Source organism: Pseudophryne corroboree, chromosome 1 (genome assembly GCF_028390025.1).
Source record: "Pseudophryne corroboree isolate aPseCor3 chromosome 1, aPseCor3.hap2, whole genome shotgun sequence".
NCBI lineage: Eukaryota > Metazoa > Chordata > Amphibia > Anura > Myobatrachidae > Pseudophryne > Pseudophryne corroboree.
In genome coordinates, this window is record NC_086444.1 from 764,757,579 (window position 1) to 764,774,512 (window position 16,934).

At 39.9% G+C, this 16,934-nt stretch overlaps 1 protein-coding gene across 2 annotated transcripts in view; it reads left to right on the forward strand.

The window, feature by feature from the left end:
• Positions 1 to 16,934, forward strand: part of GRID2 (glutamate ionotropic receptor delta type subunit 2) — a 1,619,892-nt gene that overhangs the window by 1,168,884 nt on the left and 434,074 nt on the right. For both annotated transcript variants that reach the window (XR_010176066.1, XM_063917339.1), the window contains exon 10: positions 13,178 to 13,375. Coding sequence is in view for 1 of the 2 variants with exons in the window: in XM_063917339.1 (XP_063773409.1) it covers positions 13,178 to 13,375 (198 nt within the window). In the remaining variant the exon portion in view is untranslated. The remainder of the gene's footprint in view (positions 1 to 13,177; positions 13,376 to 16,934) is intronic.

Sequence of the window (16,934 nt, forward strand, 5' to 3'; positions counted from 1 at the left end):
CAAAAACATTAATTTCACAATCCTAAAAACCTTGCTGCAATACCATACACATTTGCACAATGAATTTTTAAAACAGGTTACAATAACAAATAACCAACAATAAACTGTATCTTCACAAAAAAAACAAAAAAATACTAAATAAATGCAACATAAAATCACACATTAATAATAATAAAAAACCATAATCTTAGCAGAGCAATATAGGGACTATGGCCCTCATCCCAAGTTGATCGCACGCTAGCTGTTTTTAGCAACTGTGTAAACGCATAGTCGCCGCCCATGGGGGAGTGTATTTTCGCTTTGCAAGTGTGTGAACGCCTGTGCAGCCGAGCTCTGCAAAAACATTTTGTGCAGTTTCAGAGTAGGTCTGAACTTACTTAGCCCTAGCAATCACTTCAGTCTTTTTGGTGCCGGAATTGACGTCACACATCCGCCCTCCAAACGCACGGACACGCCTGCGTTTTCCCAACCACTCCCAGAAAATGGTCAATTGCCACCCATAAACGCCCTCTTTCTGTCAATCTTCTTGCGATTGGCTATGCATATGGTTTCTTCATTAAATCCATAGCTCAGCAACGATCTGCATTGTACCCTTGTGACGCGCGTTTGCATTGCGGTGCATATGCATGCGCAGTAGAGGCCTGATCGCAGCACAGCGAAAATCGGCAGCGTGCGATCAACTCGGAATGACCCCCTATGGGCCTAATTCAGAGTTGATCGCAGCAACAAATTTGTTAGCAGTTAGGCAAAACCATGTGCACTGCAGGGGGAGGGGGCAGGCAGATATAACATGTGCAGATAGAGTTAGATTTGGGTGGAGTGTGTTCAAACTGAAATCTAAATTGCAGTGTAAAATAAAGCAGCCATTATTTATCCTGCGCAGAAACAAAATAACCCACCCAAATCTAATTCTCTCTGCAAATGTTATATCTGCCACACCTGCAGTGGACATGGGTGGTCATTCCGAGTTGTTCACTTGCTAGCTGCTTTTAGCAGCATTGCAAATGCTAGGCCGCTGCCCTCTTGGAGTGTATCTTAGCTTAGCAGAATAGCGAACGAAAGATTAGCAGAATTGCTACTAAATAATTCCTTTCAGTTCTTGAGTACCTCCAGACCTACTCCTAGATTGCGATCACTGCAGACTGTTTAGTTCCTGGTTTGATGTCACAAACACGCCCTGCGTTCGGACAGCCACTCCCCCATTTCTCCAGCCACTCCTGCGTTTTTACCTGGCACGCCTGCGTTTTTTAGCACACTCCCGGAAAATGCTCAGTTACCTCCCAGAAACGCCCCTTTCCTGTCAATCACTCACCGATCAGCAATGCGACTGAAAAGTGTCGCACGAACACCGGCAAATCTACAAAGTTTTGTGTTAAATAACTTAGCGCATGCGCATTTTCCACCTAATCGCTGCGTTGCAAAAACGGCAACGAGCGAACAACTCGGAATGACCACCATGGTTTTGACCAACTGCTAACAAATTTTCTGCTGCGATCAACTCTGAATTACCCCCGATGTTGGTTAATAACAAAAACAAAAAAATGCATATTAATTATACAAAATACAAAAGATTGCATTAAGTCATATGAAAAATATATAAGTAGTTCTAAGTAGGCGCTACTAACATGACATGACATTAGCAGCCACTATACACAATATGAGCATACTTCACATTTTAAACAACACACACACAATGTTCCTGACATAAGTGCGCTGGACGAACTCAGGTGGGATGATGATCTGGATGGGCTCCTTATACGCCAAGTAGCTGGCCACGTAAAGAGAGCCTACGCCTGTCTGGTGCGTCCCCTTCATCTTCTGAGCTTTCTTGGACTTGACCTTGCACTCAATGTCTGAAAAACACTTTTTGCAAGTGTCCTCACTCCTGCGCACTAGGCCTTCAGAATTCACGGGCCCCACCACCTTTTGCCAGAAGGCATTCTTCCTCCGGGTGGAGACACGGGCTATCTCATGGCCAAATACCTCAGAGTGTTGTTTCATGACCTCAAGCACCAGGGCCAAATTCGCCACAATGGCGAATTAAACATTCTGATCCATCTTGGTCCTGGTGCCCTGCAGGGGCAGGTAATCACTATCCTCATCACGGGATTGTGGCTCCTGAACTGCCAATTCCTCCACACACCACAGCACACACTCCACAAACACAGAAACACTGACAACAGTCTAAAAATAAAAATGACAACTACACAAAATGAAGACAGACTGATAAAGAACAAGACAATACGACAGACAAGACAACTTTCAAGCAAAATACAACACTCAGAAATCGCAATACCAAACTCCAAACACTCACAGAGGGACAGCTGTATTAAGCCTGGAGAAGTGATAAAGAAGTGATAAGTGGAAGGTGATAACACACCAGCCAGTCAGCTCCTCACTGTCATTTTTTAAACCCATAGTGATTGCCTAGTGCATTATCACCTTCCACTTATCACTTCTTTATCACTTCTCCAGGCTTAATACATCTGTCCCCAACTCTCCTACAAACCATGTTTCTCCACTAACTAAACCCAAGAGGTCTGGATGGTTTTAGGTGCATTTATATGGCTCTAGCATGACACTTCCACATATGACACTTTGCACCAATGAAGCACGAAATGAAGTGGTTTCCATGTATTCCCGTATTTGCCGGAATACGGACATACTTGGAAAACACGGACGAGACAGAAAACCAGCCATTTATGGGAGTGTTTCTCAAATCACCACTAAAACATGTCAGAAATGTGACTGCATACACCATTGGAAAACACAATTTCGACAAACATGGGAGCATAGTAAAATTCTGAATCTCAACAAAAAAAAAATACATGTGTATGATCGATTCCACCTGTGTTTGATCTCTGCCAAACATTGGCGAGACATGATTCTTAGTAAATTTATCCTTTGTGTCTAATAGCCTAAAAACATACAGTAGAGATCTTTTTTTTCAGATTTAATAATATTTTTAGAGGAGAGTAAGTTTTCAGAGACATGCAAAGTTGTCCATTGGTGACAAGTTTATGATGAAAAAATTAAATAATTTGTAAAGGAGCCTAGAAAGCCTTTAATTGTCATTTGACATTTTATTAGTAATTACCCTGTCACTGTCAAGATTTAAATGTATCCCTTTGCCCTGTATTTTAGATTAGTTTCCTGAACAGAAAATTATAGGTTGAAAGTATTTGAAACTTAGAAATGAAGTGAAAAAGTTTTGCTTTCTTTATGGAGTAGATGTACTGTTGTGTAACAAAGTGATACAATGTTTAAGACAAAATGATATCTAAATACTATAAGAGGGGAATTCAGCGCAAACTTTCCCACATTTTTGGGAGAAAACACATAGATTCCATAACAATTTCATGGACCTATGTGTTTTCACAATCTTGGCCGCGAAAATGGGTCTGATATCAGGTTTTTTTTGTTTTGCCTGCCTCAGGCAGGTGAAACAAATCCCCAATGAGTGCCAGCTTTCGGGGCTAATTGGATAGCCCTCAGGGATCAATTAGCTGTGGTCAATTCATTTCCTCCCTAACATCTGATATAATTTGTTGAGCATGAAACGCAAAATGCATTTTTATACTGAAATTCAATTCAGAATTGCCAACCATCATGGATTTTCTCATAATTTAATATAATTCTACAGCACTGCTTTCAACATATCGCACAGTTGCCATGTTGGTATTGCATAATAATATTTAAGTAAAAGGATATTTCTGTAGCTAGAAAATAAAAGAGACACCTAACAAATTTCAACCAAAGCATTAGATCAGCAAGTATATCGTTATTTATTCTAGAAGAGAATAGTATTGAATTTTGTATTATGTATGTCCCTTTTTATTTTTACAATTTTTCATTTATTTAGTACATAATAGGTTAGATTTAGCATCTCTCTTTAACTGATCTTGGTTATATGGAAATTACAGGATTCAGTATGAGTAGGAGACCGACGCCGGGATCCCACCAGCTGAAATACCGGCGGCAAGCGCAGCGTGTCCCCTCGAGGGCTTGCTGCGCTTCGCACCTGGTACAGGGTTATATTCTGCCTCGGGTGGTAGCGTGGACCAGAGTTGAATGCAAGATGGTCTTAATTACATCTACATTGCTTGCATGGAACTAAATGCAGCCCATATGCATTGTTGTATGCATTCATGTTACCGGACTGGTGCTTCCTGTATGCTTCATTTAAAGCCCAACATCATTACCTGTGCACACTTGCACCAGCCTTATCCTTGGTGCAAAGAGCCATCTGAAAACAGGTATATTTACATGTATCTACAAATCTGCACAGATTGCAATTCCATTGTCTTTGACAAGCCTAGCACTAAACTTTGCCCTATAACCACACAGTTATGTCCCTTTTGCACCAAGCTGAGCTGTGGGTGGCCCTTTACTTCCCGCATGTGTGTACCGTCAGCCCTGTAACTCACACAGCGTAAAAACAAGACATGTTTCAACTCTGCGTCAATCCCTGTGTGTTTGAAAATAAAGAATCTATTAAGTGGTCACTTATTACCAGTTATTTATTTGAGATCTGGTCAGGATCCCAACAGTCGAGATCCCAGCAGTCGAAATACAGACAATGGAATCCCAACACTGCTCAGAATGCCAGTATCGAATGAGATCACAATCCCAGCGCCAATATCCTGACAGACAGGATCCTGAATTAGTGAATGCCCAGCCGCCAGTGAGGTAAGCCGGGGGGGGGGGGGGGGGGCAAGAGTAGGTTTAGGCTGTGGGCAGGAGGGGTTAGGTTTAGGCTGTAGGGAGGGGGGTTGGGATTGTAAACATCGGGATTCCGCTGTCGGTATCCTGACCACTGGCATTTCAGGCCCAAACCATTTATTTAGCACACACATTCCACAGTGCTTTAAAGAGAATATTTAACAATTCATCCACTGCCCAGTGGCGCTTGCCATCTCTATTCCCTACCACATGTACACACAGACATACACACTGTGGTAATTTTGTTTGTTGGAAGCCAAATAGCCTACCAATATATTTTTGGATTATTAGAGGAAACCGGACTACCCGGAAGATACCCACCCAAGCATGATAAGAATATATAATTATTTACAGTTAGGGCCATGGTGGAAATCTAACCCAAAACAGTAATGCTAACCATTACACCAACTATGTTGCCCATTCATTCATGAATATCTTGTCCCAAAACGTTTTAGGATATAACAGAGTGTAAAAACAAATAAAAAAAATCTGTCTTTGGCTTTGAACAATACAAGATACTATTTATATTTACTATGACTCAAAGCAAAAAGAAAAAGCAAATTGTACTGTATCTAGATTATATTTGGTATATGAAGAAGAAAATATATTAATTTGTTTCATTCTCTTCACTCTCTCTCCAAGGACTGGTTTCCTTGTTTTTTCCAGATGGCTATTACACATGGTCATTTTATTCTAATCTGTTTTCAACACTGTTACTATTCATATGTCTGTCAATTACAAATAAAAACAAAATGTCTTCTACTGAAGAACTGTGTTAATCTAAGCAGGTTACTTTCCTTATGTTTTAGTGTATATAGGTTACATTACTTTCTAAAAGAATCTATGAAGACAGCTGCTTAGTTCTTAGCATTATGTAGATAGATTATTGTTTGTAATGGTTCAATTAGATAAACAAATTTTTTCCTTTCATTGCAACACATTTTTCCTTGTTTTGATACGTTGAATAGATGATTGAAAATGATCACATATCTTCTATATTGTTAAGAAAGATAATTCTATCTAGTATAGCTAGTTGTGAACGTATACACCCCTACCATCAAAGATTGCCTCTAATACAGTTCTATAACATTATAATTGTTTTCCTTATATACAAATGTGTAAAATAATCACTTGATTGGCAAGAAAAGTGTACCAAACTACCCATAGTAAAGTAATAGGGAATTAAGATGGTCATGCACATCATTTTTCGTTTCATTTTTGAGTGAATCATAGAACGTTACATGTAAATTCCCATCCAGATCCAAATGAGATACACACATTATAATACAATCACATAAAATGCCAATATATTGAATCAAATGATACTGAATAATTAATGATTGATTGTGAACAAGGGCATAGCTACCATAGGTGCAGGTAGTACAGCTGCTATGGGGCCCAGAGCTGAGCGGGGCCCACCTTCCCTGTCAGTTACATGTGTGAAAAACATTTTTCAAACTTTGGTGGTACATAGGGGCCCTTACAAACTTTTGCCTTAGGGCCTACAATATATCTATTACACCCATGGACCTGCTCATTGTAATGTGGTATAAAATGAACTGGAAGGCATTATAATGTTACATAATATGAACTGGGGCACTGTAATGTGGCACAGTATGAAGTGGAGGCACTATAGTGTTGAATAATATGAACTGGGGACACTTAATGTCATAATGTGAGTTGGGGTACTATATGGCATAATGTGTACTGGCAGCCCAACAGCGTGATATTACATGAGCTAGGACTCTAGTATGGTTAATAAATATAGCACTACTATGAGGCACAAAATTAACAACTGCTGTAAAGAGGTGTCTCTCTAGAAGCACTGGGACAGGGGCCCACAAAGTTCTGGCTATGCCACTGTTTATGAAATTTATTCTGACAAATCATATAGACATTTTCTGTGCTACAGTAGCTCAATATAGGAACCATCAAGCCTTTGTTCAGTTACAATACATACTCTTCAATCAGCTTCAACCCAAAGAAATGGCAGACAGTGCTAAGTAATAAATCAAAGCCGAGCTGCTCAAGACGGTGTTGCAGATTTGGAGTGTAAAAATGTTTTAATTATAAGATAATAACTTCAGGAGATTTGTGCAGATTTCCAATGTATCATAAAGCAAATTAAAAGCCTAGGATACACGGAGGCCTCATGTCATCTGGGTTACTGTGGACTAACCTCATTGGTGTAGGCTACAGCATTAAGCAGATGGTTTCTGGAGACAATCCAGCACTGATTAATACACTGTATAGTGCAAAGAACACAAAACAAGTAATACAACATAACTACAGTCCACAAGAAGACAAAGACGCTCAAAGCTAAGCTTTATGCTGTAACAACTGACTGAAGCATAATTATGTTAAAATGAGAACAAGTCCCATCCAGACAGGAAGTAAATTGTGTTACTAATCTTATTACACACAGACCCTGCAAGGTGAAACTACATGTGCTGGTATTCTGCCCTACAATTCCTCTAGATACAACCAATCTCTGTAGGGACATAAAATATCTTCATAAATTAAAATGAATGGAATATCTCCAAGGCAAAGAATGTAAATAACTTTGTGAGAACTTGATATACTGTAAAGTTGACAGCTACCAAAAATAAATCTATTTGGACTCACTCATTTGGACTTAAGCCTAAGGTTGATAAGCATAATCCTTCAGCCAAATGGTAAAATCCAAAATACTGGACCCACAACTTTTAAAAATTTAAGGTGCAAGAGGTATCCAGTGACAATGTCAACACCAGAGTGCTATCTCTGAATGTGGACAGTCAGAACGTTGACATGGACATAAGATCGAGAGAAAAAAAATGTCTACATGGTTAAAGTATGGACCTGGTCATAGTGTTGACACCAGAATGTTGACAGCACATTTTTGTGTTATTTTTAGGGTTAGGGTTAGAAGTAACCTTTAGCATTAGGCTGATATATGCCAAAATAAAAACTGTCAGCACTATGGTGACATGTTATCCACATTATGCACATGTCAACATTTTAATAATGTTTGATTTGTGAATGCCAACATATTGCTTGTTGACCTACAGGTGTGTCCTCATACAGTATTGCCACAGTTGAAGAAAACAGCCCTCATTTGGCTTAAACCAGGCATCTTTTTAGCTTGAATGTGAACAATCGGATGTGACAAAACCATTTAATGAGACTGTACTGATTAATTTGATATGCAATTTTGTGCATCTGTATATGAATCTGTAAGCAGAGTGTTGCATTGCAGCAGCCACTGTTTTTTGTCATGCCAAGCTCCATAGTGCTTCCTTTGTGACTTTGCACAATTTTAAAATTAATTCCTGTGTGATTATGGTTACAGCCCAGCATTTTTTGTACAGGAGTTGTATTTCACTGTGATGTATATAATACATTTAAAGAGAGCCTCTATGGTATAAAGCCCGGCGTGACTTACTCATACCTGCTGTCTTACGCTTCATGGGGTATTGATAAAATGGGTGCATGAGTACACATCTATAATGTCCATGTCAATATTCTGACTGTTAACATTCAGAACCAGTCAATATTCTGGTGTAAACATTCCAAATGTCACATTCTGATTGTCAATTTTTCCTACTGCACCCATACAAGAAATGTGTATAAAATAATAAAAAAAACTACAATGACATAACTATCAACCTAGTTGACAAAAGTGTAATTTTTATTAACTATAGTTCTATAAATTCTAAGTATTGTTGACATAGGTTTGGATAGGAGATCTAAAACAGTTCAGTAATGATAAAAAAAATTCAAAAAATTGAAGCATTTTATTATTTGTTCAAAAATACATAAACCTTAAATCCAAGTTTAACCTATGAGATTCTCTGTGTATGCACTGATTAGGGTAGTGCAATGCATTTTAAACCCCAAGTAAAAATACAGCCCAATATTACTGAATTATTACCTGCTATGGGTACACTTCCAGATGAAACCCTTCTGGCCATCAAGGATGACAAATACAGTACATATAATACAATATCCTACGACAGAATGAATAAACATGGTGCCAAGAATGTTTTCAAGCTATTAGACTATATTTTTAGTTTGTCCTGCATCTTACTAAATACCTCTGCACACATATATAATTTGGTGGCAACACATTCCCAAAGCAAGTGTATTCAGATTTTGTAGGAAAAAAGATTCGCCAGTTTGCAAATGTGTTTATGGCAAAACTACAAAGGGACTTTTCTACCTGCTCTACAAAGCCTGTGGCCTAATTCCAATACATTGATGACATTTTACTAATCTAGTCTGCCTCAGAACAAGATCTAATAGAATTGCAAACACTTCAGTCATTTCCTCCATTCTCTGTTAATTATAACTACATGTTTCTACACATGTCCTGTATATCAAACCTAATGCAATTTAACCATCCCCGTACCAAACACCAATGGATTGTACTGTAAAATACATTCAGATCTGTTCTAAAAAGGCAACAACCCATTAATTTCCTGAATAGGATATTCTTAATTTGGGGCTTTTATTCTACAGCAATTTACAATTACATTTTCATGACCACATGGTTACCCAGAAACAAATTCCTCCAATACAGACTTAACACAGAAGACAAGCAGGTACATGAGTAACCTGCAATTGAGAGTCTTAAGGAGAATAGCGAGGGACTTGTGATCAGTGCTACACAAGAATGGATTCCTGCAGGATATATCTCCAAATCCTCTACTACTCTGTTACAAGCTGCCCCCACATTCGAAGGGAAGTTGTCTTTACAGTTTAAGTACAGACAGTAAACTAATTCAGCAACATTACAAAATTCTGCATAACTTCAATTGTGCTATGTCAAATATTACCTAATACCATGCACTAAGCATAAATATGCAGCATATGCAATAAAAAATAAGTTAAAAATAACCACACATAAATAATGTATTTACGCCAATATGATTTGGAGGCATTTCAAGACCCATCCAAATCTCCAAATCTGCACCAGCAGATCATGAGCACAGGATATTGTTGTTAACATTTCTTTCACATATATTACTCTACCTGTCCATATTCCTTTTTTCACATTCATTAATCAAATAAGTGTATCTGCCTTCTCCTCTGTCTATGAATATTTATTAAAGATGGTTGGGTGATGAAAGGGCTAAGATTAGATGCTCATTGATCATTTGTCCTTTTTAATTTTGCTGTAAAACTACGTTCTTTATTCATTTGTTAAGAAAAGCACATGCTTTTACATCTGCTTGCTAGCATTGGTTACAGTATGTCAATGACATCTAAGCTAATTATTTTTTATATTAAGAAATTCTTAAGTTTATAATTCTATTAAAGGTTAAAAGTAAATAAATAAAAAAGTCTCCTTATAGAGTATATAAGTACAAAACAAAAAACATTGCACTTAGGTATCCCTATAACTTTTAGAATATATTTATTAAATATATCTTGGAGTTTACACTAAACATAAAAAATGAGTAAAATAATTTGCTAAGAATACTTTATTCCCATATAACTTTATTGCACCTGCTGGGTGACCTGGAACATGTGACCTACTGGGTGATCTATAAACAGTGACCATTATTTGCAGCCACACACTAAGCAGGGATTTTTCGAAATTCAACTCCTAAGGGGGTGAAAAGGGGTAAAAGGTTCCACCCAGTTGAAATCGGGCACATCAGCTAGTCTATATATTAATAGCAGAAGGACAACCTTTATCAGTGACATATTTCTATGATGCCATTGTCTGAGCAGGTCACATACCAAATGAAAGGTCTTGGGCCATAGTTTTGCACAAAAATATTGGTGTTTTAATTGGATGCTTCTCTTCTGAGTTATGTGGTAAAACATCAATCTACCATTTACAATGCATCACCATTGTTCTCTTTAAAATGTGACAGTTGGCGAACTCTCCATGTGTGGAAAAAATGCTGCAAAGTAAGGATTATGCTTTCAAACATAAAAATGTTAATTTATTTTTATCAATTAACAAAATGCAATGTAAATTAACAGAAAAGAAATCTAAATAAAATCAAATGACAACCCCAAACATGCAGCCAATGCCATTAAGAGCTATCTTCAGTGAGAAGAAAGAAGAACAAGGTGTCCTAGAAGTGACAGTATGGCCTCCGCAGAACCCTAATCTCAACATCATCAAGTCTGTCTGGGATTACATGAAGAGACAGAAGAATTTGAGAAAGCCTGCATTCACAGAAGATCTGTGGTTAGTTCTACAAGATGTTTACAACAACTTCCATGATGAGTTACTTCAAAAACTGTGTGCAAGTGTACCTAGAAGAATTGATGCTGTTTTAAAGGCAAAGGAGGGTCACACTAAATATTGATTTGATTTAGCTTTCTCTTCTGTTCATTCATTTAGCATTTTGTTAATTGTTAAAAATAAACTATTAATACTTCTATTTTTTAAAGCATTACTTTGCAGCATTTTTTCCACACCTGCCTAAAACGTTATGCTGACACAAAATTCCCTAGTGCTTTATACATATAGGTGATCATAGGCGCCATTTATCAAGATAGCAAGCTTGTATTTTGTGGTACCCTGAAACGTTGCCTAGGCAATACACCATACTGTATATACCATTTGATGCTACTGCTATTCAGAAGAACTTGTATTTGTCTGCATGACTGCTGCAGATAGGAATAATTATTTGAGCCAGAAGCTTTTAAAACAGACAGGTGGTGGTGTTGCCCATAGCAACCAATGAGATTCCATAGAATGCAATGGAGAAATTATAGCTAGAATCTGAATGTTTGCTATGGGCAACACCTCCACTTTTCAGTTTTAGAAACTTTAATAAACTGACCCCTTTGTGTTTAGAGAATCTGAAGCTTGCACAATGCAAACAGTATTAATTAGCAAGGTAATAGAGGTCACAGTATTAGGTCAGTATAGATTACACGACAACTTCAACTTGAATTGATTTAACAATTATTACTTAATGAACATCAGCTTGTGCTGACTTTGTGCAGCATACAGTGACCATGTGGAGGAAATAAAAATATGTGTGTGTGTGTGTGTGTGTGTGTGTGTGTGTGTGTGTGTTTAAAGCCTTCCTTTAGAAGGTACTTTCTTAGAAAAAATATGTAGCAATTGCTTTCATTAATTCAGGGAGCTTGTCTTTCAATGGGAGGCATTCATTTTGCCGGCTGTCGGGATCCCGGCTGTCAGGATACCGACACTGGAATCCTGAAACCTGGTGAATTTCCAGCAGTCTGAATCCCGACTGCCGGCCAGATTCCCCACCCGAGGGGGAATATAACCCTGTGGTGACCTAAGGTTGCCACCAGACCCAAAGCATAGCGAGTACAGCAATCCTGTGAGGGGACACGCTGCTCTCACCGCCGGTATTCCAGCTGTCGGGATCCTGGTGTCAGTCTCCTGACCACTGGGATCCTCACAGCCATGATATCATACTGAATCACTTTTAACATATGATATACAGTACATCAGGGTTTCTCAACTGTGATGACCCTTCCAGCAAGGAAGTTTGAGAATAATTACTGAATCAGAAGTTAAATGCATCTCTGCAGGAATATTTGAATATTTACTTATTATTTATTTATTTATTACCAGTTATTTATATAGCGCACACATATTCCACAGCGCTTTACAGAGAATATTTGACCATTCACATCAGTCCCTGCCCCATTGGAGTTTATAATCTATATTCCCTACCACATGTACACGCACACACATTCACACTAGGGTTAATCTTGTTGGGAGCCAATTAACCTACCAGTATATTTTTGGATTGTGGGAGGAAACCGGAGTACCCGGAGAAAACCCACTCAAGCACGGGGAGAATATACAAACTCCGCACAGTTTTTGGGTTATGGTGGGAATCGAACCCATGACCTCAGTGCTGTGAGGCAGTAATGCTAACCATTACACCACCCGTACTGCCCTAGGAATAAGAGAATGCTCAAAACTTGACCTGTTGGAAGTACTTGAATTGAAAAAGCCATATATAAAGTATGTAATATGGTTTCTAGGCTATGGCTTTTAATGAGACTAATGCTATAAAGAATCATGTTAAAAGTGTATTCTCACTATTCTCTTAGAGAGGGATAAATCAGAGAAAGATGAAGTACCAGCCAATCATCTCCTAACGGCCAAATTACCGGCTGTGTATGAAAAATGACAGGAGCTGATTGATCGGTATTTTATCTCTCTACATTTTTCACTCTGCAAGTCTTACTATATCTGCCCCAGTTTGAGATGCAGGCAATAAAAATTCAACATGATTTTAAATGATTAAATGCAAAAAAAAAGGGATAAAATACTTTCTACTGTAAATTATATGGTTATTAAAAGATACCAAGGAGTCCTAATGAACTGTGAAGTAATGACATCAGAACTCATTGTTTATAGCTGATGACATCAATATTCACTGTTTATAAATATATTAACAAAACTTGTAAATTATAATAATTATTATTCTAATTATAACTTTCTATTTGTTTTATACAGGAAGAACCATTTGTGATGGTATTAGAAAATGTGCTAGGAAAGCCAAAGAAATACCAAGGATTTTCTATCGATGTCCTCGATGCCTTATCAAATTATTTGGGATTTAAGTATGAAATATATATTGCTCCAGATCATAAGTATGGGAGTCCCCAAGAGGATGGTTCATGGAATGGATTAATAGGTGAATTACTGTTTAAGGTAAGTTAGTGCTGGAAATAATACACTGTAGAGCCCTTTACTGCCTTACGGTAAATTTTTGTGCACAAGGATGTTTGATTGAAAAATCAGGGACTTTCAGTAGAATGTTAAATGGTGTTTTATTATTTGATATTAATATGCTAGATATGTCATATATTCAAATTCTAAATGGATAATTTATGATAAAATTTTATTATTTAAAACATTGTGAATTGACACACTGTTAGGGTCTCCTGCTCTGTGCTGCCACGTCGTCATGGCAACCGGGAGACAAGTGCTAGCGGAGTAACCTGAGCGTAGCTGATACTCCGGTTCGGGTCTTTTGCTGTGCAGTGGTTACAGGCTCTGTGCACGGCAGGGGATCCGGTGCTGGTTTTTGTGCTCACAGTCTGTGAGGTCTGAGTGGGGCGTGGACAGCACCTGCTATATAAACCCTCTTCTCAGGTTAGGCAGATGCTGCTGAATCTTTGTTGGTTAGTCAGTTCCTGAAAGCTAGCTAGTACTGTGTAAACTTTGTATTTGTTTGTTGCTTACTGCAAATAGGCCTTGGGATTTGGTATTACACTCTGCCAATCCAGACCTAGCAGTAAGACTGGAGTCAGTCGTTTAACCTGCTGGGGTTCTTTTGCTACTCTGTGAACCTAGCAAGTTTGCGGCTGTATTCTCAGACTTGCCTGCCAAAATCCTTTCTCACTGTGCAAGGTGTTCAGGTGTCAGTTTAGTGGCAGTAAACTGAACCAGTGCACTGCAAGTGAGGACTAGGATTGTGGAGACTCTCCTTGTGTCTATTATTCCATCTCTGACCAAGGAGTTTACTGCCACACCCGTTGGTAACCCTTTAGGGTTTTGCTGTTGCCCTTAGCAACAGCATTTCGGGTTCTCTACGTATTAAATCACAACATCTCGCTTCTTTCCATCTGAGCATTCCTAATACTAGGGAGACACCCAGTTTCTTAGCCTTTGGGCTTCTCTGTTCACTTTGTGTTTATTTTGTTACCCTATCACCTTCTGTGTATGTAATGTCATATTCCCCAGTCTGTCTGTGAGTTCATTTGTTTTGCATCCCTCTCCGTTCAAACACCAGTACATTCCTGCTGGCACTGGTGTGCATAACATATTCAGCAGCCCAATACTCCTGTTGAAATTTTGTGGGAATATGGAGCATACCCCTCAAAATACTTTTCAACAGGTGGTCGATCAGTTGCAGGTCCTGACTCGACAATTTAATGATTTGTTCATTAAAATGCAAACCTCGCAGGCCGCTGGCGGAGCTCCCGCAGCAGCAGTACCTTCAGGGGTTAAGGAGCCGAAAGTAAATCTCCCGGATCGTTTTTCTGGAGATCGCTCGCAGTTCTTTTGTTTCAAGGAGAGCTGCAAGCTATATTTCCAACTTAAGCCTCAGTCTTCTGGGTTGGAGATTCAGCGGGTGGGCATAGTGATTTCCTTGCTACAAGGAGACCCACAGGTCTGGGCATATGGGTTGCAGCCTGACTGTCCGTCGCTTAAAAGTGTTGATGCTTTTTTTACGGCACTGGGCATGTTGTATGATGACCCTGACAAGACGGCCTCAGCCGAGGCTCAGATTTCGATCCTTAAGCAAGGGCGAAGGCCAGTTGAGGTTTATTGTACGGAGTTTCGGAGGTTGGCCCATGATACCCAGTGGAATGACCCAGCCCTGAGACACCAGTACCGAAGAGGTCTTTCTAACCAGTTAAAAGACCAACTGGTACAATATCCCTTGCCTGATAGCTTGGATCAGCTCATGCAGTTATCCATTCGGGTGGATAGACGGCTGAGAGAGCGCAGGCTTGAAAGGGAGACTGAGGTTTCCTTCTTTCCCAAGGGAACCTCAGACTCTGAGGAATTTTCAGAGGAGCCTATGCAGATTGGGGCTACCCGCCTCTCCTCGCGTGAGAAGACGCAGAGGAGACAGCAGGGGTTATGTTTGTACTGTGGGAATAAAGGTCATGTGGTAGTATCATGCCCAGAAAAGCCGGAAAACTTCAGGGCCTGAGGGTGATGGGAAATATCCTGTCAGGCCAGAAGTCAGAATTTCCCAAGAAGACTTTTATCATTCCGGTGACCTTGAAGATCCTCGGTCAAACTGTCAAGACTGAGGCCTTTGTGGACAGTGGGGCCGACGGGGTTTTTATGGACCGCCAATTCGCCCTGAAACACTCTGTTCCCTTAGTACCCTTGGCATCGGAAATTGAGATTTGTGGGGTAAACGGGGAACCATTATCCCAGGGTAAAATTACCTCTTGCACTAGCCAGATTTCTTTGTTTATTGGAGCCACACACTCTGAAAAATTGTCCTTTTATGTGACTGTCTGTGCTTTTGCCTCATTGGTGTTGGGGTTACCCTGGTTAAGGGCCCACAATCCTCAATTTGACTGGGTCTCTGGGGAGATTCTTAGTTGGGGTACTGATTGTTTCAGGAGCTGCTTGAGCCTTCCAGTCAGGCTTTCGCAGCTAAGTTTGCCAGGATTGCCAGGATGTTATGCAGATTTTGCGGACGTGTTCTCCAAAAGAGTTGCAGAGGTACTACCTCCCCATCGCCCCTATGACTGTGCCATTAATTTGTTGCCGAATGCTAAGCTTCCCAAGAGCAGGTTGTACTCCCTGTCACGTCCTGAGACTCAGGCTATGGCAGAGTACATTCAGGAGAACTTGGCTAAGGGATTTATCAGACCTTCACAGTCTCCAGTTGGGTCGGGGTTCTTCTTTGTGGGTAAAAAGGACGGTTCATTGCGACCCTGCATCGACTTCAGGGAATTGAACCGTATCACGATTAAAAACTCATACCCACTGTGTCACAACTGAGGGCCTGAGCTGACGGGAGGCAGCCTCAGTTGTAGGGACTGTCACAACTGAGGGCCCAAGCTGACGGGAGGCAGCCTCAGTTGTAGGGGCTGGGGTGTAATGGAACTTGGCAGGTTGTATCAGACCCCTAGACATGTAGAAGAATTGCCCGAAGGCGTGACCACGACAACCAGGAATAAAAAAGTCAATGATGTTTATTTATGACAACTCCGCAACACAGCAGCAGTAAAAGAAAACGTAAAAGTCAGCAAAGAATAAATACAGTTCCTGGGTACTACAGGATGGCAGGAGCCACAGGGCACTGGTAGTGTGAGATAGTTCTTATAATCTTCTAGATGGAAAGTCCTTACCAGGCCCGACTGTAGCAATGGAGATAACCCAGGATTGTACCAGCTGGTGTTCTAGGAAAAGCTGGGTTGCTGAAGATAAAACGGCTGCTGTGGATACTGGCTGGAACCAGACTGTTGTTAGCACGGAGTGGATACTGGCTGGAACCAGTTAAATAATAAATGAACTTGGGAGCGATGAAATATGAACTGAAATGTAGAACTTGAGAGCGGAGAAATAATAATACCGGTGGAGAGTGGTAAAGTGTAGAAAGGACACCGGCCCTTTAAGAGAAGCTGTACTCTGCTGGAAGCTGGGCTGGAAGCAGGTAATGTTGTAGCTGGAAACAGATGCATCCACAATGGATCGGAGAGTCAGGCTACACCGCAGATGGAATGCTGGTGCGGGT